This window comes from Salvelinus namaycush, chromosome 8, assembly GCF_016432855.1.
Source record: "Salvelinus namaycush isolate Seneca chromosome 8, SaNama_1.0, whole genome shotgun sequence".
Taxonomy (NCBI): Eukaryota; Metazoa; Chordata; class Actinopteri; order Salmoniformes; family Salmonidae; genus Salvelinus; species Salvelinus namaycush.
In genome coordinates this window covers 14,684,890-14,707,845 of record NC_052314.1, presented here as the reverse complement: position 1 = coordinate 14,707,845, position 22,956 = coordinate 14,684,890, and the positions used below count along the sequence as shown (strand labels likewise).

Genomic DNA, 22,956 nt, shown 5'->3' with positions numbered 1-22,956 from the left:
TCTGGTTATCTAGCCTAAAGGTGGCATGGTGTAACTGTCCTGTATTCTGGTTATCTAGCCTTAAGGTGGTATGGTGTAACTGTCCAGTATTCTGGTTATCTAGCCTTAAGGTGGTATGGTGTAACTGTCCTGTATTCTGGTTATCTAGCCTTAAGGTGGCATGGTGTAACTGTCCTGTATTCTGGTTATCTAGCCTAAAGGTGGTATGGTGTAACTGTCCTGTATTCTGGTTATGTAGCCTTAAGGTGGCATGGTGTAACTGTCCTGTATTCTGGTTATCTAGCCTAAAGGTGGTATGGTGTAACTGTCCTGTATTCTGGTTATCTAGCCTTAAGGTGGCATGGTGTAACTGTCCTGTATTCTGGTTATCTAGCCTTAAGGTGGCATGGTGTAACTGTCCTGTATTCTGGTTATCTAGCCTAAAGGTGGTATGGTGTAACTGTCCTGTATTCTGGTTATCTAGCCTAAAGGTAGTATGGTGTAACTGTCCTGTATTCTGGTTATCTAGCCCAAAGGTGGTATGGTGTAACTGTCCAGTATTCTGGTTATCTAGCCTAAAGGTGGCATGGTGTAACTGTCCAGTATTCTGGTTATCTAGCCTTAAGGTGGTATGGTGTAACTGTCCTGTATTCTGGTTATCTAGCCTTAAGGTGGCACGGTGTAACTGTCCAGTATTCTGGTTATCTAGCCTTAAGGTGGTATGGTGTAACTGTCCTGTATTCTGGTTATCTAGCCTTAAGGTGGCACGGTGTAACTGTCCAGTATTCTGGTTATCTAGCCTTAAGGTGGCATGGTGTAACTGTCCTGTATTCTGGTTATCTAGCCTTAAGGTGGTATGGTGTAACTGTCCAGTATTCTGGTTATCTAGCCTAAAGGTGGCATGGTGTAACTGTCCTGTATTCTGGTTATCTAGCCTTAAGGTGGCATGGTGTAACTGTCCTGTATTCTGGTTATCTAGCCTAAAGGTGGCATGGTGTAACTGTCCAGTATTCTGGTTATCTAGCCTAAAGGTGGCATGGTGTAACTGTCCTGTATTCTGGTTATCTAGCCTAAAGGTGGCATGGTGTAACTGTCCTGTATTCTGGTTATCTAGCCTTAAGGTGGTATGGTGTAACTGTCCTGTATTCTGGTTATCTAGCCTAAAGGTGGTATGGTGTAACTGTCCTGTATTCTGGTTATCTAGCCTAAAGGTGGCATGGTGTAACTGTCCTGTATTCTGGTTATCTAGCCTTAAGGTGGCATGGTGTAACTGTCCTGTATTCTGGTTATCTAGCCTAAAGGTGGCATGGTGTAACTGTCCTGTATTCTGGTTATCTAGCCTAAAGGTGGTATGGTGTAACTGTCCAGTATTCTGGTTATCTAGCCTTAAGGTGGTATGGTGTAACTGTCCTGTATTCTGGTTATCTAGCCTAAAGGTGGCATGGTGTAACTGTCCAGTATTCTGGTTATCTAGCCTTAAGGTGGTATGGTGTAACTGTCCAGTATTCTGGTTATCTAGCCTTAAGGTGGTATGGTGTAACTGTCCAGTATTCTGGTTATCTAGCCTTAAGGTGGCATGGTGTAACTGTCCTGTATTCTGGTTATCTAGCCTAAAGGTGGCATGGTGTAACTGTCCTGTATTCTGGTTATCTAGCCTTAAGGTGGTATGGTGTAACTGTCCAGTATTCTGGTTATCTAGCCTTAAGGTGGTATGGTGTAACTGTCCTGTATTCTGGTTATCTAGCCTAAAGGTGGCATGGTGTAACTGTCCTGCATTCTGGTTATCTAGCCTAAAGGTGGCATGGTGTAACTGTCCTGTATTCTGGTTATCTAGCCTAAAGGTGGTATGGTATAACTGTCCTGTATTCTGGTTATCTAGCCTAAAGGTGGCATGGTGTAACTGTCCTGTATTCTGGTTATCTAGCCTAAAGGTGGCATGGTGTAACTGTCCTGTATTCTGGTTATCTAGCCTAAAGGTGGCATGGTGTAACTGTCCTGCATTCTGGTTATCTAGCCTAAAGGTGGCATGGTGTAACTGTCCTGTATTCTGGTTATCTAGCCTAAAGGTGGCATGGTGTAACTGTCCTGCATTCTGGTTATCTAGCCTAAAGGTGGCATGGTGTAACTGTCCTGCATTCTGGTTATCTAGCCTTAAGGTGGTATGGTGTAACTGTCCTGCATTCTGGTTATCTAGCCTAAAGGTGGCATGGTGTAACTGTCCTGCATTCTGGTTATCTAGCCTAAAGGTGGCATGGTGTAACTGTCCTGCATTCTGGTTATCTAGCCTACCTGTAGCAGTAGACGGAGACGAGGATGATGAGCAGCATGGGGATGATGACAGCAGGGATGATGATGAAGAGAGGAACCTCATTATTGCTCTCGTAGTGCACAGAGCCCACCACCCACTCGCCATTCCCAAACTTAATCTGGAACACACACAGGTAGCAGCAGGAGCGTTATTATTACCAAAACTGTAGATAGAAGAATGCCTTCAAACCAATTTTGGCAACTGTTAACATTAAGTTGCCCCGACAGACACCAAGTTACTCTGGATCTATTTTGGCAAGCAGATTTCAATTACTCATCTTTAGGAAACTGCAGATAAGTTAAAAGATAGCAAAGACAGATCCATGCATGTGTGTGTGTGTGTGTGTGTGTGTGTATGTGTGTCTGTGTGTGTGTGTGTGTGTATTCTCACCAGCAGGTCCAATGGGTCGGAGCTGGTGTCTCTGCGTCTGCGGTGGCGTTTGGAGCGGGCCTGGGGCTGGCTAGACGGGGGATCCAAGAACAGCTTGTCATCCTGGAGGGCGTTGACATAGCACGGGACATCCCCCACAAACGCCTGGGCCTCTTTGGCTGTCATGGCTTTTTCGAAACCTCGGCCCTGGAGGTGGAACATGGTAAGGAATTATTGGGCGTACTGTAGGTAACAACATACTGTAACTATGAGTCAGGAGGAACCGGAAAAAACTCAAGGCCCTAGTTGTAGCCTGTAACTAGGTCAGGAAAATTCCTGGGCCTAAACATAACATTGTACATTTATGGACCCTATCAGCCTCTAATACTCACAGTGACGACAATGATGGAGGTCTCGGTGATGATCTTCTTGGTGAGGGGGTCGAAGGCGGGGTCAGGGTGGTAGTCGAAGGGCTTGAGCTCCCTCCCCCAGTTGTCCAGCTGGATGAAGGTCCTGAACAAATGGGACTCAGAAGACCTGTTGACGGCCGGGGTCAGGAACTGGATTACCGTGTTGTTCTTACTCAGAGCCTCCTGGAGGTACTGGGGGAGCAGGAGGGGAGGAGGAGGAGGTCTTTAATACGTAAGCTTTATCATCCACCAATTTCTGGGGCCCCATGTCCCTGTAAGTACATGGCCCCAAGTCCCTGCCACCTAAGGAGATAGAGAGGAACAGAGCTGCCTAACCACATAATCCACTGGAACCTTAATTCCCGTATTAAATTTAGCCTCTAAATGAAATTAATAAAATCGTTGCTTATCCTGCCCAAGGTATCAGGGGCAGGAGTCCGCATCTTCAAGGCCACTACAGCAGCTCTGGGGGCACTGTGTGACATTAAGTCCTCTCTGCAAGGCCACTACAGTAGCTCTGGGGGCACTGTGTGACATTAAGTCCTCTCTGCAAGGCCACTACAGCAGCTCTGGGGGCACTGTGTGACATTAAGTCCTCTCTGCAAGGCCACTACAGCAGCTCTGGGGACACTGTGTGACATTAAGTCCTCTCTGCAAGGCCACTACAGCAGCTCTGGGGACACTGTGTGACATTAAGTCCTCTCTGCAAGGCTACTACAGCAGCTCTGGGGGCACTGTGTGACATTAAGTCCTCTCTGCAAGGCCACTACAGCAGCTCTGGGGGCACTGTGTGACATTAAGTCCTCTCTGCAAGGCCACTACAGCAGCGCTGGGGGCACTGTGTGACATTAAGTCCTCTCTGCAAGGCCACTACAGCAGCTCTGGGGGCACTGTGTGACATTAAGTCCTCTCTGCAAGGCCACTACAGCAGCTCTGGGGGCACTGTGTGACATTAAGTCCTCTCTGCAAGGCCACTACAGCAGCTCTGGGGGCACTGTGTGACATAAAAAAAAACTGGATTGATTATTTCTGGATGAATCAGAGCTTTTTCTGCGTCAATCTTCCAGGATAGTTATGAAGAGTCCATAACAGTCCATATGTGGTTGAGATAAAGGGATGGTTTAGGCTTTTAGGTTTAGGGCTGAGAGACAGAGACAAAAACATAGACAGACAGTGTATAGAGCCCGAGAGAGAGAAACTGTATATTTATGGAGTTAAGGTCTGATGTTATTGAGTTGGCAGCACAGTATGTCACAGCTTGCCAAATGGTAAGGAAGGAAACATATTATTTTGTTTTTTCTCCCTGTATTATAAGTAATAGACAATATAAGTGCACCAGTCATTATATTTATTTGTTATATATTTATATTTCATTAGTTTTATATCTACTATTCTTATTGTTCTCACTGTTGATTTCATATTTTGTATACAGTGCATCTGGGAAAAGTATTCAGACCCCTTGGCTTTTTCTACATTTTGTTATGTTACAGCCTTATTCTAAATTGTATTAAATTTAAAAAAAAATATTAATCAATCTACACACAATACCCCATAAAGACAAAGCGAAAAACAGGTTTTTAGATTTTTTAAAAACATTTATAAAAAAATTAAAATGGAAATAAGGAAGTCTTCAAACCCTTTGCTATGAGATTCAAAATGGAGATCAGGTGCATCCTGTTTCCATTGATCATCCTTGAGATGTTTCTACAACTTGATTGGAGTCCACCAGTTGTAAATTCAATTAATTGGACATGATTTGGAAAGGCACGCACCTGACTATATTAGGTCCCACAGTTAACAGAGCAAAAACCAAGACATGAGGTCGAAGGAATTGTCCGTAGAGCTGTCCGTAGATCAAGGAAAGAGTACAAAAAAAAAATCTGCAGCATTGAAGGTCCCCAAGAACCCTGTGGCCTCCATCATTCTTAAATGGAAGAAGTTTGGAACCACCAAGACTCTACTTAGAGCTGGCCGCCCGGCCAAACTGAGCAAATGGGGGAGAAGGGGCTTGGTCAGGGAGGTGACCAAAAACCCAATGGTCACTCTGACAGAGCTCCAGAGTTCCTCTGTGGAGATGGGAGAACCTTTAAGAAGGAAACCCGCTCTGCAGCACTCCACCAATCATGCCTTTACGGTAGAGTGGCCAGACGGAAGCCACTCCTCATTAAAATTCACATGACAGCCCGTTTGGAGTTTGCCAAAAGGCACCTAAATTACTCTCAGACTATGAGAAACAAGATTCTCTGGTCTGATAAAATTGAACTATTTGGCTTGAATGCTAAGCGTCACGTCTGGAGAAAACCTGGCACCATCCCTACGGTGAAGCATGGTGGTGACAGCATCATGCTGTAGGGATGTTTTTCAGCGACATGAACTGTGAGACTAGTCAGGATCGAGGGAAAGATGAACGGAGCAAAGTACAGAGAGATCCTTGATGAAAACCTGCTCCAGAGAGCTCAGGAACTCAGACTGGGGCAAAGGTTCACCTTCCAACAGGACAACGACCCTAAGCACACAGCCAAGACAACGCAGGAGGGGCTTCGGGACAAGTCTCTGAATGTCCTTGAGGGGCCCGCCCGAGCCCAGATTTGAACCCAATCTAACATCTCTGGAGAGACCTGAAAATAGCTGTGCAGCGATGCTCCCCATCCAACCTGACAGAGCTTGAGAGGATCTGCAGAGAAGAATGGGAGAAAATCACCAAATAAAGGTGTGCCAAGCTTGTGGTGTCATACCCAAGAAGACTTGAGGGTGTAATTGCTGCCAAAGGTGCTTCAACAAGGGTCAGTAAAGGGTCTGAATACTTATGTAAATGTGATATTTCGTATTTTATTTTTAAATAAATGTGCAAACATTTCTAAAAACCTATTTTTGTTTTGTCATTATGGGGTATTGTGTGTAGATGGATGAGGGGGAAAAACAATTTAATAAATTTTAGAATAAGGCTGTAAAATAACAAAAAGTGGAAAAAGTCAAGGGGTCTGAATACTTTCTGAAGGTACTGTATGTATCACTTCCCTTTGATAACATTGACCTTGTCCTTCATGCCAATTAAGCACATTGAATATCAATATGAGAGCGAGAGCGAGGCAAAGAGAGAGAAGCAGAGAGAGAAAGAGAGAGAGACAGAGAGAGAAAGAGGCATCGAGAGAGAGAGACAGAGAGAGGCAGAGAGAGAGAGAGGCAGAGAAAGAGAGTCCATACCTCAGTAGGAGTTATGCCGGCCCACTTGTCAGCCGAGGCCTGGACCCTCATGATGGCGTTCTGAATTAGGTCAAACCCAGATCCAGTCACCACGATGGTCCTCCCACCACTGAAACAACATCACCATCACAAAGGGACAAACGGTATGGTTTTAACCCATGGCGGGGCTCACATTCACATTTCATCTACAGAAGAGATATCACATTTAAGCTACCAACTGGTATCTGGAGAGGAAGCCAGGTGTGTTGGAAATTGAATGCCATTAAACTAGACTCTAGGGTACACTTTATTGTGTTTCGACAGGTGGCATCATTCTAACCCGGCGCTTCTCAGTGCAGACGGAGTTGACGTGCTATCTGATGTGAGACAATGTGGAAGCCTCGAGAATTGCCTCTTGTCTCGAGGACTGGGACTCACCACACAAAGCTTCCCTTGGGGTGATGGTCCAGGATAGTGGGGTTCTCCCAGAACTGGAAGGCTGTGGGGACGGCTGTGGTGGTGCTCTTCCCATACTTTACTGTCACCGTGAGCAGGTCAGAGGGAACCTTATCCGCCCTGTACTCTCCCATCCTGCAGGTGATGGCTGCACCAAACGTCTCCCTGCAGACAAGGACACAGTCAGCCAGCGACACAGACCGCTCAGCACTAGGGGTCAACCGGGGTCACGGTGCACAGGAGACTAACATGCCAGTACAGGGCTTTCTGTAGTCAATACAGGGCTTTCTTATTAAAGAAAATCATGCCCATATTTGAATGCAACTCCCAACCCTAACCTGCTTGATAGTTCTGTATTCACTTTAGCTTACAACACTTTTTCTTTTGCACGTTGTCATGCCAAAGAATTGGCTGAAAGCCAACACATACAGATCTAAAGACCAGACAAGTGCAACTCTTCTTGACACTGGTTCCCTTCCCAGGATGCAACAGTACTTACACAGTGCACACCACCCCCCCAACGGTGACGGCAATGTCCTCCCTGGTGGCTGTGTCTAGGTTGAAGCCAGAGATGGTGATGACCGTCCCCCCGGCCTTGGAGCCGTTGGCGGGGTGCACCGAGCGGGCGATGGGGTCCTGGAGGATCAGGTAGTAAAAAACACTCATCATATTCTTGTCTCATCTCTTCCCCCACAAGGCTTTCAAAATGCACACACACCCACACACTTCGCATTTCCTTCAATTTGCTGAGTAAACAGTTAGGGGGGGCGGTCCCCTGTGGGGAAGCATTAGCCGTGCAAGATATAAAAAAGGCAGTGAAATTGCTCCAATGTACCCTGTTAAGGCACCAGAGGAAATTGAGTCGCCGTATAGCACCTTGTTAAACTATAATACACACAAATCAATTTAATCTTATCGTACTGGGCATTATCTGCCAGTGTGGCATTACCAGCGTAGTTCATTCAACAGAACATTCATGTATTTTATTTGGATATTACACTTAAACGACATGTCCTTCATGCAGGCCGATAAGAAGCTCTGTAATACAGCGTCTGTATAGCTGTGAAATTGAATGGTGATAGCATAACCAAATCATGTAAAAGCATTTTCCACTTCACGAGTCTGCCCTCTCATCCTGAAGTGAAGGAGTGTTATTGAAGTGAAGGAGTGCGGTAGGTTTGTTACCCGGTATGTGAAGAAAGCAGATGACGTTCCTCTCTTCCCTCCCTCTACCTCCACCTCCACCTGGCCCCAGTTTTTACTCGGGGGATCCAAGGGCCCGATCTCACACACCACGCTGTAAAACAGAGAGACAGGGGGGAAGACTTAGATATTATATTTAGACATTCTAGATTACATTTCAGATTTAAATCTACTGTTGAGTGGACCGCCTCCATCAACGCCTATTGTGAGAAGGGGACAGCGGTGACTGGGTTGCCAGTGTATGTTACCTGGTGGAGACGGCGTATTTGTTCTCCTGATGTATACAGGGGACCCCCACCACACTGATGGCCTTGATGTCCTCCTTGTGGATGCCCAGGTTGGAGCCCTTGATGGTGACAGAGATGCCCCCCCTCACGGGCCCGTAGCGAGGGATGATCTGGGAGGGGGATTGGGGAACAGATTTAAGATGACAGGCTTTTAGATTTGCACTACCGTACAGCTTTTAGATGACAGTGTATAGAGTGGCTTACAGAGTAGCACCAGGAAATAAGCCACAAACACATGCAGAATGTGACCCCACAGTCTGTGAAAAGACTGCGTTCAGGACTGCAGCTAGTCCAGTCTTTAGAAAATGAGCATTGATCAGAGGTACCTCTTTAAATAGCAAATAACCAGTCTGGTAACTGATCCAGTTGTCAGTAGCAGTCAATGAAGTGATCATTAACATGCCTAGTCAGTCAGTGATAATCAAAAGTCGATATTGTTGCAGGTTCAAAGATAAGTCATTAGTATATAGTTAGGAGACAACTACTGTACTGTGGGTGCTACTCACATCAGTGATGTGTGGGTCAGGGCACTCTGTACCCTGGTCATTAGTATATAGTTAGGAGACAACTACTGTACTGTGGGTGCTACTCATGTCAGTGATGTGTGGGTCAGGGCACTCTGTACCCTGGTCATTAGTATATAGTTAGGAGACAACTACTGTACTGTGGGTGCTACTCACGTCAGTGATGTGTGGGTCAGGGCACTCTGTACCCTGGTCATTAGTATATAGTTAGGAGACAACTACTGTACTGTGGGTGCTACTCACGTTAGTGATGTGTGGGTCAGGGCACTCTGTACCCTGGTCATTAGTATATAGTTAGGAGATAACTACTGTACTGTGGGTGCTACTCACGTCAGTGATGTGTGGGTCAGGGCACTCTGTACCCTGGTCATTAGTATATAGTTAGGAGATAACTACTGTACTGTGGGTGCTACTCACGTCAGTGATGTGTGGGTCAGGGCACTCTGTACCCTGGTCATTAGTATATAGTTAGGAGACAACTACTGTACTGTGGGTGCTACTCACGTCAGTGATGTGTGGGTCAGGGCACTCTGTACCCTGGTCATTAGTACACAGCTTCTCATAGACGCACGACTTCCTTTTGACACACCACACACAGCTGTACTTAGGGTCAGCGTTCTTACACAGGCTGCAGTCCTCACGGCCCAGCGAGCAGCTATATAGGGTCACTGTGAAGGAAGATAATAGGGACGCCTTGGAATGTCAAGACTATTCTGTCATTTCATTTACATGACACTGGATCATCGATAGTACAAGGTCTGATATGATGTTTGACCAATTCACTTAGACGATTGCAAAAAGTATTGTGTTAAATGTGTCAATGTATTAATTTATCACTTTGCCAAATAAGACTTCCCCAGTTGTCATTTATGTCCACATGGTCCTTTGGAACGTTGTCAACAGAGTTGCAAAAAGATGCACCATTTACCATTCAGCGTGCTGTCTATTTTCTTGCCCGACTGTTTGTCCTTCACGTAGAACAGAACGTTGGTCTCCTGTGACTTATCGAAGGAAAACTAGAAACGGAGAAAATAATGAATTATTAATACAGTTTGTGAAAGAAGTGATTAATGTCTTCACATTTCCAAAACGTGCCAGATAAAAGTTCTCATTTTACATTTAAGTAATTTAGCAGATGCTCTTATCCAGAGCGACTTACAGGAGCAATTAGGGTTAAGTACCTTGCTCAAGAGCATATCGACAAATTAGTCACCTAGTATGCTCCAGGACTCGAACCAGCGACCTTTCAGTTACTGGCCACTCTTAACCACTAGGCTACCTGCCGCCCCATACACACTTTGGCAGCCATTCAAAAATAGCTGAATAAATCAATGTATGAAAATAATGTGGCTGGAGGCTGGTACCCACCTCTCTATAGTGCTTCTAAGATGTTTTAAAATCACACAAAATCCACAGTTTGAGGATGTTAAAATAACATTGGGATTGTTTTCCATGAGGGGGTGCTATAATATCAAACTGACACAAACCAGGTAACGTAAACAAACAATACAATATCATGACCCAGCAACACATGATCAACCCTTTACACCTTTTAGAAGTGGTGAAAGCTACAATTGACAGGTGTGGTGCAATAAGAAGCACTGACATACGTTAAAACCGTTGAAGCTGTAGAAGGGCCCATCTTCAGACCTGACGTCCTCCTCCATGTTTCTCATCAGCTCTGTGCCGATGGTGAACACCCGGTCCTAGGGAAAAAGCAGAGAAGCAGAGAGTTAACAAACTTCATACATGAGCAGTTATCAAGGCCTCATCTCAATGATACTATAGTCTGATTCATAATTAACTAGCGCCTACTGTTCTTTGAATTGTTTGATAACAGCTATAAAGCTATATAACAGCTATATAAGACATGATCTTTTTTCCAGTACCTGGTAAACATCCAGGTTGATGCCCTCGAAGCCGATGGTGGTTTTAAACCCCACAGGAATGAGCACAGGATCAGGGTTCTCGAACTGGGGACATCTTGCCCCCTGAACACAGATGGAAATACTACATTTTGAGCATTTGCATTTATGCCTTTAGTTATTCGACGGACAAACTGTCATCCAGACGGATCATTAGTCAGTTGGCATGCATCTGCTGACTTACAAACTGATATTCCATACAAAAACACATATGACTTTGACTCTTAGCATACATGCAATGTATATTAGGCCTGTTTAGTGGAGCACCTAGCTACCTGTCTGTGTTTGATGATTTGAGGGCCCAACACAGTGTCGTCCTTGTCCTGGCAGGTGTGGTCCTGGGTGTTCCACTGGCAGCCCCATGGGCTGGCCACACACGACAAACACCTGAGATACGCACATACAAACGTACGCACATACAAACGTACACACACACACACACACACACACACACACACACACACACACACACACACACACACACACACACACACACACACACACACACACACACACACAGCAGGGAGGCAATCTCTTTTTAAAACATGTAAATCCATGATAGTACTCCTGTAACAGTAGAACCTATATTGTTGATGGTAAATATATATCTGTAACCTGATAAACAAAGCCCATTTATCACACACTTCCTCCTGAAAAAACAGCCCTCGAAGCAGCAAAAGAGAAAACACATATACGTATGAGATCGACTTTCATTTTTTGATTAATGAAAAGGAAACTGAAGCAATTTCCTCTGGTTGGTAATAAAAAAGGGGGAAAATGCAAGAGGTGCATTCAATCCCAGTATCATTCATGCATCACACAAAATTTACACACAAAAACCTTTCTCTCATTTGTGCACATGCAGCTATTAATTTCCATCAAGGTTGTCGGCACTAAAACCCAGTGAGTCTGGTCAATGGGAGAGTACAGAGAGTGGGAGAGTACTGTGTTTCAATGAGAGAGTACAGTGCAGTAGGAGAGTACAGAGTACAGTAGGAAAGTACAGTCCAGAGAGTACAGTCCAGAGAGTACAGTAGGAGAGTACAGTCCAGAGAGTACAGTAGGAGAGTACAGTCCAGAGAGTACAGTCCAGAGAGTACAGTAGGAGAGTACAGTCCAGAGAGTACAGTCCAGAGAGTACAGCCCAGAAAGTACAGTAGGAGAGTACAGTCGGAGAGTACAGTCCAGAGAGTACAGTAGGAGAGTACAGTCCAGAGAGTACAGTGGGAGAGTACAGTCCAGAGAGTACAGTAGGAGAGTACCATCCAGAGAGTACAGTCCAGAGAGTACAGTAGGAGAGTACAGTCCAGAGAGTACAGTCCAGAGAGTACAGTAGGAGAGTACATTCCAGAGAGTACAGTAGGAGAGTACAGTCCAGAGAGTACAGTCCAGAGAATACAGTAGGAGAGTACAGTCCAGAGAGTACAGTAGGAGAGTACCGTTCAGAGAGTACAGTCCAGAGAGTACAGTAGGAGAGTACAGTCCAGAGAGTACAGTAGAGAGTACAGTCCAGAGAGTACAGTCCAGAGAGTACAGTCCAGAGAGTACAGTAGGAGAGTACAGTCCAGAGAGTACAGTCCAGAGAGTACAGTAGGAGAGTACAGTCCAGAGAGTACAGTCCAGAGAGTACAGTCCAGAGAGTACAGTACAGTAGGAGGGCTAGTTAACTCACGGTGTGCTCTCTGCTTTCCTCACAGTGGCTGAACAGTTGTAGAAATTGAACTCCCTGGTGGCCAGCTCCACCGACTCGTTCACAAAGATCTTAATGGGCACCGCCACGAAATCTACAGGCACAGAGAGGAATAGGGTGAATGAGTGGCATTGTGATTGGTGACAATACAGGTTGTAGTGAATGTAACATATACAAAAAACAGCCTTCAAGGTCAATGAAACAAGGCAATAGAGTAGGGCCAGGAGTTTTTTCTTGACCACCTGTCCTGACCAGGAACAACTCTGGGCTTTAAGAAGCTACAGCCTATAATTAGGGCTCAGAGTTTCTCTTGTTCAGGTCATGTAGTCAGGAACAGCTCCTGGCCCTACTGCAGTGCCAGTGGAGACTGAGGGTGATGACCTACCCTGGTGTTCAGGTGTGGATGGTAAGGAGACGGGATTGGGCAGGGCACAAGTGACCTGGCCAGAGGACATGGTGGCGTCACTCATATAGGAGGGGAACACACAGCACAGACGGTCTGCCTGCCCGAAGGAGGGGAGGGAGGGCACGTTGATCTCCACCTGAGAGAGAGAGAGAGAAAGAGAGAGAGAGAGAGAGAGAGAGAGAGAGAGAGAGAGAGAGAGAGAGAGAGACATCGAGAGAGAGGAGCGAAAAGAGAGAGAAATAGAGAGAGAATGAGAAAGAGACAGGGGGAGGAGAGCAGAGTCAGAGGTGCTTTGAGCGCTAGCACATTCCGCTATTTTAATAAGTCAGTGTTCAGTTTTCTGAGCAGGATCAATAGAATGCATATTGTCTCAGAGCAGAGGGTCACTGATTCTTATTATTTCTTATCACGGAGGGAGATTACTGCCGTTGCCAGGACCAGTACAGTACACTACCTGCTGGGTCTTTTTGCAGCTGAGGTTGGGTGGGTTGAAGGACACGATCTTCACACACTGCTGCTTGGGGCTCCACAACCAGCCGTTCTTCTCCTCCGCTCGCCGGCAATCAGACCTCCTGGTACACCTGGAGAACACCAACACCCATCAGCCATTGCTCTCTGTCCATTTTGTCCGCTTGTTACACATTCATTCCTGTCTCATAGTGACCTCTTAATAACAGTAATTTCCTGTCATTAAAATACCTCACATTTGAGTTTTATCGGTTAACGTACTGTTAACAGTATTGTAGAAATAACAGTCAATAGCACAGTGCAGCTCTACTTATATGGCTCTAACAAAAATACTGTGCTCTCTCAGTGCCACAGAAATGAAGAATTAAAGCAGAAACACTATGAAGGGCCCAGGTTGTTGAAACAGAGCAGATCAATCAAATCAGATCAAATGTTATTGGTCGTGTACACATATTTAGCAGATGTTATCGCAGGTGCAGCGAAATGCTTACGTTTCTAGCTCCAACAATGCAGTATACCTAACGATACAAAACAGTACACACAAATCCCCAAAAATTGAAAGAAAGAAATTAAGAAATATCAGAACGAGTCTGGAATATAAATATACAGTATATATACATGTATATAAGGGTGTGTGTTGACAATCTGGACAGTGTATGAAAGATGTGTTCAGCAATAGTTATATAGGATGAACCTTGACTAGAATACAGTATATACATATGAAGTGAGTAAAACAGTATGTAAACATTATTAAAGTGACCAGTGTTCTCTATTGCCATGACGTTGCCCTGTTGGTGAGGTTTATGACCCCCATAAATACCTTTCCCCCTTTTCTCTCTCTACTCTACAGAATGGACTCTTGGAAAGCCCTTTGTTAACATAGAGAGAGTATGGTAACATTAAAAGGTTGGGAACGGAACAATATTTCAGTAATCCAACCAGTTGAAAGTATCCGTTGGTACTTAGAGAATATGATGTCAGATCAGTTGTTGTCTGGTACATTATTACTGATGATAGGATGACATAAACTGTATCTTGGAAAGTCTACACATTCTAGTTATCAGATTCACATGGAATTGTTGTGCAATTTAAATGTTTAAATATTAAACTATTTGTGAAAAGATTAAATGTAATTTTAGCTTCTAAATGAGAGAATTGTTTTCATAAGTGAACTATGCTCACTCAGTGACCCTGCCCAAGTGAACAGACATTGGTTGAGAACTATGAAGCACGCCGTCTCTCCCACACTACAAAAGCCCGTTGACGAAAGTCAACCTTATGTTCCCGATGACGTGAGGACTGATGTCCATACGTTTAAAAGGGCTAATATCAACTACAACCTAACGAAATTAACTTATGTTCCTGACAACGGGAGGACTGATGTCCATACGTTTAAAAGGGCTAATATCAACTACAACCTAACGAAATGAACTTATGTTCCCGACAACGGGAGGACTAGTGTCCATACGTTTAAAAGGGCTAATATCAACTACAACCTAACGAAATGAACTTATGTTCCCGACAACGGGAGGACTAGTGTCCATACGTTTAAAAGGGCTAATATCAACTACAACCTAACGAAATGAACTTATGTTCCCGACAACGGGAGGACTAGTGTCCATACGTTTAAAAGGGCTAATTTCAACGTGGAGGTGACGATCGCAACGCTGGAAGGATGAATTTCGACTACACCAGCCATAATATAGCATGAGCTGAGTATAGCAACTTGGTATGAACTTTGAACTCTTATTCACTAAAGAAGTGATACATCCTAGACGTTGAGTTATCAGCAGCAGCTGTAAACGTGCATGGCCTAGGAAAGGACAGACAATCTCTTCAGAACGACAGGGTACTACAACTTATTCGTTCTACCACACAAGCTTCTCAAGGTCCGATAGAGACCCAATCCTTTTGTTCCTAGTCTTCCCGCTCTTTCATTCAAACCCAACCACCTTTCTTTGTGTAACCAGTCGTCATATCAGTTTCGTCCACTAGGGACGTTTTCTTTTATGACATAATTAGTAATCAATGTATGATCCATCCATGTAATTCTGTGTGATTATTTAGGTATTTAGTAAAATAATGTAATTTTTTTTTATTATTGCTGATTCAACTTGTTAACCAGGGTTCGTGAAGATATCCAAGAATTTTACGACGTTCAGATGAGACTGAATAAGGTGACGATTAATAATTGACTGCTATTGATATAAAAGACCACCAGATCTTTAAGAGTTTATTCGGAAGACAACAGCTCTATAAACATTCTTCCATGGTGCCCCGACTTCTAGTTAATTACATTTACATGATTAGTTTAATCAGGTAATATTAATTACAGAGAATTGATTTGATAAAATAGCATGTCATATGACTCTATGTACATAGGGCAGCAGTCTCTAAGGTGCAGGGTAGAGTACCGGGTGGTAGCCGGCTAGAACAGTGACTAAGGTTCAGGGAAGGGTACTGGATGGAGGCCACTAGTGGTGACTGTTTAACAGTCTGATGGCCTGGAAATAGAAGCTTTTTTTCAGTCTGTCGGTTCCAGCTTTGAAGCACCTGTACTGTCTCCACCTTCAAGATGGAAGCGGGGTGAACAGGCCGTGGCTCGGGTGGCTGAGGTCTTTGATGATCTTAATGTCCTTCCTGTGACACCGGGTGCTGTAGATGCCCTGGAGGGCAGGCAGTGTGCCCTCAGTAATGCGTTGTGCTGACCGCACCACCCTCTGGAGAGCCCTGCGTTTGCGGACGGTGCAATTGCCGTACCAGGCGGTGATACAGACCGACAGGATGCTCTTAATACACATCTACACTCTGATGGAGGCAGGCCCTATCTAGCTCTGTTTAGGGATATATGAGATATACGCTTATCTGGTTCCCTCCATAAAATGTTTGGGAGTATGTATAAAGTATTTTCTTACCTGCCCTCCAGAACACACCAGCCACAGTAGGGGTCCCATGGTGACACACAGGACTGGCAGTCTGTTTTCAGATGGCACGTCTGCACTGGCATCTTGGTGATCTACAGTAGTAATGCACAGACACAGCCCACAACACAAACAGCATTACAGTGGGACCTTAGAGATACAAACATGTCAGGACTGGAGGTTTATCGGAACACTGAAATGTCTGTAGCGTTGAAATTCACTTAAAAATCTTGATGATCGATAGTAGCATGCAGTCAACAACACAAACAGTATCAACATTACTTCCTCTAGCTGTGGTTAACACACAGGGTCTTTCCCTTTCTCTCTCCACAGCAATAACAACAATGACTGACAAACAGAAGTACTGTCTGGAGGTCTGTACAGAACGCTAATGGAGGACTGTACCTTTTTCTCAGTGGTGATATACAGGTGGCTGTGGCTGGCGTCAAAGAAGAGTTTTTTGTTGATGCGTTTCCCTGTGGTGTCCCCTGGCACTTGACTGTACACCTCTGGGTTGGCAGTCAGATGCACCTGCCAGGCAGAACCAGACAAACAACTCTCAACACAGAACACTAAACACACGCTAGGCTCCTTCTCAACACATGCTAGGCTCCTTCTCAACACACGCTAGGCTCCTGCAATGGAGCACAACACGGACAACAAAATAATCTGTCTACCAACAACTCCCTCTATCATTGCATCCTCTCCTAGCCCCTTACCTTGTACACTGCCCCTAGCCCCTTACCTTGTACACTTCCCCTTACCGTCTACTCTTCCCCTAGCCCCTTACCTTGTACACTTCCCCTAGCCCCTTACCTTCGACTTCCCCTAGCCCCTTACCTTGTACACTTTCCCTAGCCCCTTACCTTGTACACTTTCCCTAGGCATTACCTTGCACACCTCCGAAAACCACCCTCTCCCACACGTCCCATTCCACCCTCTCCTTACCTTGTACACCTCTCCCAGGCTGTTCCCCAGGAAGGCAATAGTGTGGTCATTCTCCACAGCGATGGCCACAGCGGTCAGCAGGCACCTCCTGATGATGACCGCCTTCGCCTGCAGGGCAAACTCTGGCTTACTGGCCAGTGGAGAGGGAAGGAAGTCCGCCCCACACTTATAGTTGTTCAGAGTGTCTTTCTGTAGAGGGAGAGAGATTTAAGAGATAAGAGAACTACTATATCTCTTAAATCAATCTATCTTTTGAAGGAGAGGAGAGATATAGCCAGCAGGATCCCTTCAGACAAAAAAACAAACAAACTGGAAACAAAGGACCTGAAAACCAAAGGTGTCATATACATATATTTGCATTATTGATTAAAAGGGAAATTCTTTTAAAATCACTGACTCTGTTTCTTCTGTCTCTGTCCTTTGAAGTGGATGATAAAGGCTAAGCTACTTACGTCAATATGGGAGGTGCAGAACTCGTCTGTCTTGTAGGAGTAGGGGATGTCCACAGCTGGGATGCCTGCGATCTTGCCCGAGTCGCTGTAGCAGGCACTGATGATGTCCACCAGCCTCTCATTGATGGTGTTTAGAGGGTACATGCACAGGGCCGAGTCGGCGCCGTCGTCATCCGGGCTGGCCACCATGAACAGCACCTTGTGCCAGGGGAGTACTTGACCATACTGGCCCGACTCCGTCATCCCCCGGGCCAGCTCTTTACCTGGGGACGCCACATAGGCTGCCTGCACCTTGTTGTACCTGTTCCCCGGGCCACAGTTGAGCTGCAGCTCTGTGTAAGAGTAGTAGTGAGGGTCGTCCTCACACAGTCGAGACACGAAGGTGAGGTTCTTGTTATCGGTGCTTCCCATGGTCCTGGAGAACAGGAAGTAGACAAAGCCCTCCTCCTTGAAGGCGTGGCGGAAGTCGTGCAGGTACTTGGGCACGAAGGGTGTTGCCTGCACGGTGGACGCCTCGATGATGCTCTCGAATACCACCCAGTCGCGGTAGTCCTGGAGGATGCGCGTGCTGATGAGTTTGGAGCTGTCCAGGCTGCCGTAGCCCTTTCCCACCAGAAACACATTAAAGGTGTTGCCGTCTTTATTAACGTATGTAGACATGACGGCCACCACGGCTACCCCGTCCTCTATGCTAGCTACATAAGTCCTCTCCCCCTTAGAGTCACTGTAGTACAGTTGCTGCTCCACATTGCTCAGGTTGAGGAGGGAACAGATACCCCGGTATCGGGACCCACATACGATCAGTGAGCCGTTGGATGGGTGCACCAGCAGCAGCTTATTGACATTAGGGCTGGGCTTGGTGTCCTGGCAGTACGGAGTGGAGACAGGCGGGGTGCAGGTGCGGGCATCCTCCTTGGGGCCAGTCACGGTGCGGGCCTCTTCACGCAGCGCCTCGTCCAGCTGGTAGATGGTGTTGACGGCACCCAGGTAGACGCGCCCGCTGCGGGGGTCCTGAACCACGTTGTTGATGGGCGTTATGGAGGAGAAGTGCAGGAGCGCCTCCTCCTGCAGCTGGTCCCCGGCTGCAGACAGGCATAACAGGAGGAGACAGAGGAGAAGAAGAGCGACCTGGACCCAGCTTGTCATCTCTTGAGAAGAGAGGAGAGACAGAGGGGAGGATTAGGGGTGATGCACACTATGTTGCTTGAAATGTTGTGATGGTATCACCTAAGACATCACATGGGAGCAGCACAACAGTGACTGGACATTCCCTTTTTCTCTATGTAGAGGTGTTTCATCATGACACAAACACACTACAGTGAATACTACAGTAAAGTCTGCAAAAACACAGTGAATCGCTGAGAAGTTTTTTTTTTTTTAACATAATGTTTTCGCCATCGTTTCCTGTTATCAAAAAGAGCTTCTGGACATCAGTACAGCGATCACTAACCTTGATTTGGATGAAGAATACTACTTCAATGACTCGGACATACTGCTCACCCGGGACCAGGCTCTAATTCCGACACTCGCTAGAGGAAAAGACGGTGATATAGAGGCACCCTGATGAAACTACGATATACGGGCCAACGTGGGGGCAGCCTGATGAAACTACGATATACAGGCCGACGTGGGGGCAGCCTGATGAAACTACGATATACGGGCCAACGTGGGGGCAGCCTGATGAAACTACGATATACAGGCCGACGTGGGGGCAGCCTGATGAAACTACGATATACAGGCCGACGTGGGGGCAGCCTGATGAAACTACGATATACAGGCCGACGTGGGGGCAGCCTGCTGAAACTACGATATACAGGCCGACGTGGGCGCAGCCAGATGAAACTACGACGACGAGTACATAAACCATGTCTACCCTCTGTTCTACTGGCGAATGTACAATCACTGGAGAACAAACTAGACAAGCTAAGTTCACGCTATTCTATCAACGGGACCTGAAAAATTGTGCTTCACAGAGTCGTGGCGGAACAATGACATTGTTAATATAAATCTAGCTGGTTTTTCTATGCATCGGCAGGATAGAACGGAATTGTCTCGTAAACTCAAGGGTTTGGGCGTGTGTATCTTTGTTAACAGCTTGTGCGTGATCTCTAATATTAAGGTGGTCTCGAGGTTCTGCTCACCTGAGTTAAAATACATCATGATAAGCTGTAGACCATACTATTTACCAAGTTTTCATCTATATTTTTCAAAGCTGTTTATTTACCACCACAAACCAATGCTGGCACTAAGACCGCACTCAACGACATATATAGGGACATTAACCTACAACAAAATGCTCAGCCAGAGCCGTTGTTTCTCATGGTCCGGGGATTTTAATGCAGGAAAATATAAAACTATTTTCCTTATTTCTACCAGTATGTCACCTGTGCAAAAAATAAACTCTAGATTTCCTTTAATACACACAAAGAAACACATACAAAGCTCTCCCTCACCCTCCATTTAGGAAATCTGACATGAACTGTTTCCTCCGGATTCATGCTTACCAGCAAAAACTCAAACAGGAGGTACCAGTGACATGCTCAATTCGGATGTGGTCCAATGAAGCGGATGCTAAGATTCACATCAGTCACCGGCTTCATTAAAAAGTACATTGACGACTTTGTTGTCCCCACAGTGACCGTGCGTATATATCCCAACCAGAAGCCATGGATTACAGGCAACATCCGCACTGAGCTAAAAGCTAGAGCTGCCACTTTGAAGAGGTGGGACACTAACCCAGATGCCAAATGCCTTCTATGCTTGATTCGAGGCAAGCAACACTGAACCATGCGTGAGAGCACAAACTGTGATCACTCTCTCCGTAGCCAATATGAGAAAGACCTTTAAACAGGTTAACATTCACACGATGGCATTGAGGAGTTTACCACATCAGTCACCGGCTTCATTAAAAAGTATGCCAGATGAATTACCAGGAAGTGTACTCAGAGCATGCTCTGACCAGCTGGCAAGTGTCTTCACTGACATTTTTAACCTCTCCCTGACCCAGTCTGTAATACCTACATATTTCAAGAAGACCACCATAGTCCCTGTGCCCAAAAACGCCAAGGTAACCTGTCTAAATGACTATCGCCCCGAAGCACTTATATCTGTAGCCACAAAATGCTTTGAAAGGCTAGTCATGGCTAACGTCAACACCAGCATCCCAGACACCTTGGACCCACTCCAATTCACATACCACCTAAACAGATCTACAGATGACGCAATCTCTATTGCACTCCACACTAGCCTATTCCACTTGGACAAAAAGAACACCTACGTGAGAATGCTGTTCACTGAATACAGCTCAACGTTCAACGCCACTATGTGACAAATAACATTAGATTTTATAGTATTTTTACCATGGTATACTATAGAATTGTTTTCATGTAGGTAACCAAGTTTAACAAAGATGCTTTATTATTAGATTTGATTGAATTTATGGATACACTTTACAGAGGAACTCCCACGGCTGAATAGAATAAGGCCAATAACTACATCTCAAAGCCGTACTTTGAAACTGAACAATGGCAGTCTGTCGACAGATCTTGGCAAACATTCATCATGTTCTTTCTCTTCTCCTTTTAGCAAGAGGAAATACAATATGTTCAGTAAGCCGGTTGCTTTGTTTAGTGGGGGAATAAGATCACACAGCATCCTTTGATACACAAAAACAGCCACACACTTGCAAACAGCAGGAGGCAAAAGGCATCCTCCTCCCTCGCTGCTGATTGCCCATGCTGTGGTTACAGTTTTTTTTTTTACAATTGCTAACAAGCGTTTACCTATACTTAAGATACTTTTTCTAAACTCTTAACATAGCAACACACAATTAGCCAAAAATAGTAAAACTCTTCATTTCAAAATGCAAAAAACTTTCTCTATATACATTAACTCTATCAAAACACGGCAAACCCGACTCAATGTCTAATCATTCTGTCAAAACACCAGCTCACGTTTTCTATCCAAGAGGAACATATAGTCAATCATAGCACAACGACTTTCAAAATACTAACAGTTGATGGCATTACAAAAACTGCATTACTTTTCATGTTTCAGTTCTACCTGCATCAATAGACAAAATGAAATCCATAGTTTTCTATAATTCAGTTTCCTTTTACTGTAAACCACTCTACATTTTTTGGTTGAGTGTCAAATGTGTGCATTTTTGGCAATATACTATCTAAAAGTGAATGAGTCAGGCCTCCCGGGTGGCGCAGTGGTCTAAGGCACTACATCGCAGCGCTAGCTGTGCCACCAGAGACTCTGGGTTCGCGCCCAGGCTCTGTCGCAGCCGGCCGCGACCGGGAGGTCCGTGGGGCGACGCACAATTGGCCTAGCGTCGTCCGGGTTAGGGAGGGTTTGGCCGGTAGGGATATCCTTGTCTCATCGCGCACCAGCAACTCCTGTGGCAGGCCGGGCGCAGTGCGCGCTAACCAAGGTAGCCAGGTGCACGGTGTTTCCTCCTACACATTGGTGCGGCTGGCTTCCGGGTTGGAGGCGCGCTGTGTTAAGAAGCAGTGCGGCTTGGTTGGGTTGTGTTTCAGAGGACGCATGGCTTTCGACCTTTGTCTCTCCCGAGCCCGTACGGGAGTTGTAGCGATGAGACAAGATAGTAATTACTAACAATTGGATACCACGAAATTGGGGAGAAAAGGGGGTAAAATTAAAATGTAAATAAAAGTGAATGAGTCATCTGTACTTTATAGAATGTACAGTAGAAACAATTGTAGAATTGCTGCAGTAAAAGCTTTATTAGCAACATGAAATTGCTGCCAGTGATCAACAAAAAAACTAACATACATGGCCTTTGGTTCCAAATGTGTAAAAATAAAACACAATTACAGTAAAAAAGGCACAGAAGGGACAAAACACAAAAATGCACAGTCAGGTTCTAATCTATACGATCTTCAGCATTTGGCCACGTTCTCGTCCACATCTTATGTCGTCTCTCGTTATGCACCTTGGATAGAAACGCTTGGCATGCCTTATCCACCCCTGGCAGTCTTCAGCTGAGATGTCTCTGCAGCCGGCATCCATTGCGTCCAGGAGGGACGTGGCCGATGATCATACACTTTCCACCTCCAGGCAGAAAAAAAATCCTCAATGGGGTTGAAGAAAGGCGAGTAACGAGGGAGGAAAAGGCAAACCATTCTTGGATGGGCTGCAGACCAGTTTGTGATTGCATGTGAATGGTGGAATGCTACATTGTCCCATGCAATCACAAATGTCCTCATGTTTCCTCCCACCTGTTCCCTTTCTGCTTCTGGCACCAGTTGTTGGTGGAGGTCATCTAAACACAAAAGAAGGCGCTCAGTGTTGTAGGAACCAATCTGGCATTTCTGCAGGACCAAACCAGCACTCGAGATTGCAGAACACATTGTGATATTTGCTCCTCTCTGACTCTGCACATCAACGGTGGCCCTTTTC

The 22,956-nt window shown here is 45.5% G+C and overlaps 1 protein-coding gene across 1 annotated transcript in view; it reads right to left on the bottom strand.

Moving 5' to 3' along the window:
* The window catches only part of LOC120052027 (plexin-B2-like), a 40,621-nt gene extending 21,794 nt beyond the window's left edge, over positions 1-18,827 (bottom strand). Inside the window, exons 1-21 of the mRNA XM_038998893.1 lie at positions 18,791-18,827; positions 17,530-18,611; positions 17,078-17,266; positions 16,535-16,660; positions 16,124-16,224; positions 13,195-13,321; positions 12,720-12,876; positions 12,317-12,428; positions 10,920-11,031; positions 10,609-10,710; positions 10,330-10,425; positions 9,648-9,735; positions 9,224-9,387; positions 8,157-8,305; positions 7,891-8,002; positions 7,205-7,341; positions 6,688-6,870; positions 6,271-6,379; positions 3,049-3,258; positions 2,678-2,863; positions 2,269-2,405 (exon numbers count right to left, since the gene is read on the bottom strand). Of these exons, the coding sequence (XP_038854821.1) occupies positions 2,269-2,405; positions 2,678-2,863; positions 3,049-3,258; positions 6,271-6,379; positions 6,688-6,870; positions 7,205-7,341; positions 7,891-8,002; positions 8,157-8,305; positions 9,224-9,387; positions 9,648-9,735; positions 10,330-10,425; positions 10,609-10,710; positions 10,920-11,031; positions 12,317-12,428; positions 12,720-12,876; positions 13,195-13,321; positions 16,124-16,224; positions 16,535-16,660; positions 17,078-17,266; positions 17,530-18,611; positions 18,791-18,827 (3,716 nt within the window). The remainder of the gene's footprint in view (positions 1-2,268; positions 2,406-2,677; positions 2,864-3,048; positions 3,259-6,270; positions 6,380-6,687; positions 6,871-7,204; positions 7,342-7,890; positions 8,003-8,156; positions 8,306-9,223; positions 9,388-9,647; positions 9,736-10,329; positions 10,426-10,608; positions 10,711-10,919; positions 11,032-12,316; positions 12,429-12,719; positions 12,877-13,194; positions 13,322-16,123; positions 16,225-16,534; positions 16,661-17,077; positions 17,267-17,529; positions 18,612-18,790) is intronic.
* Positions 18,828-22,956: the final 4,129 nt, after the last annotated feature.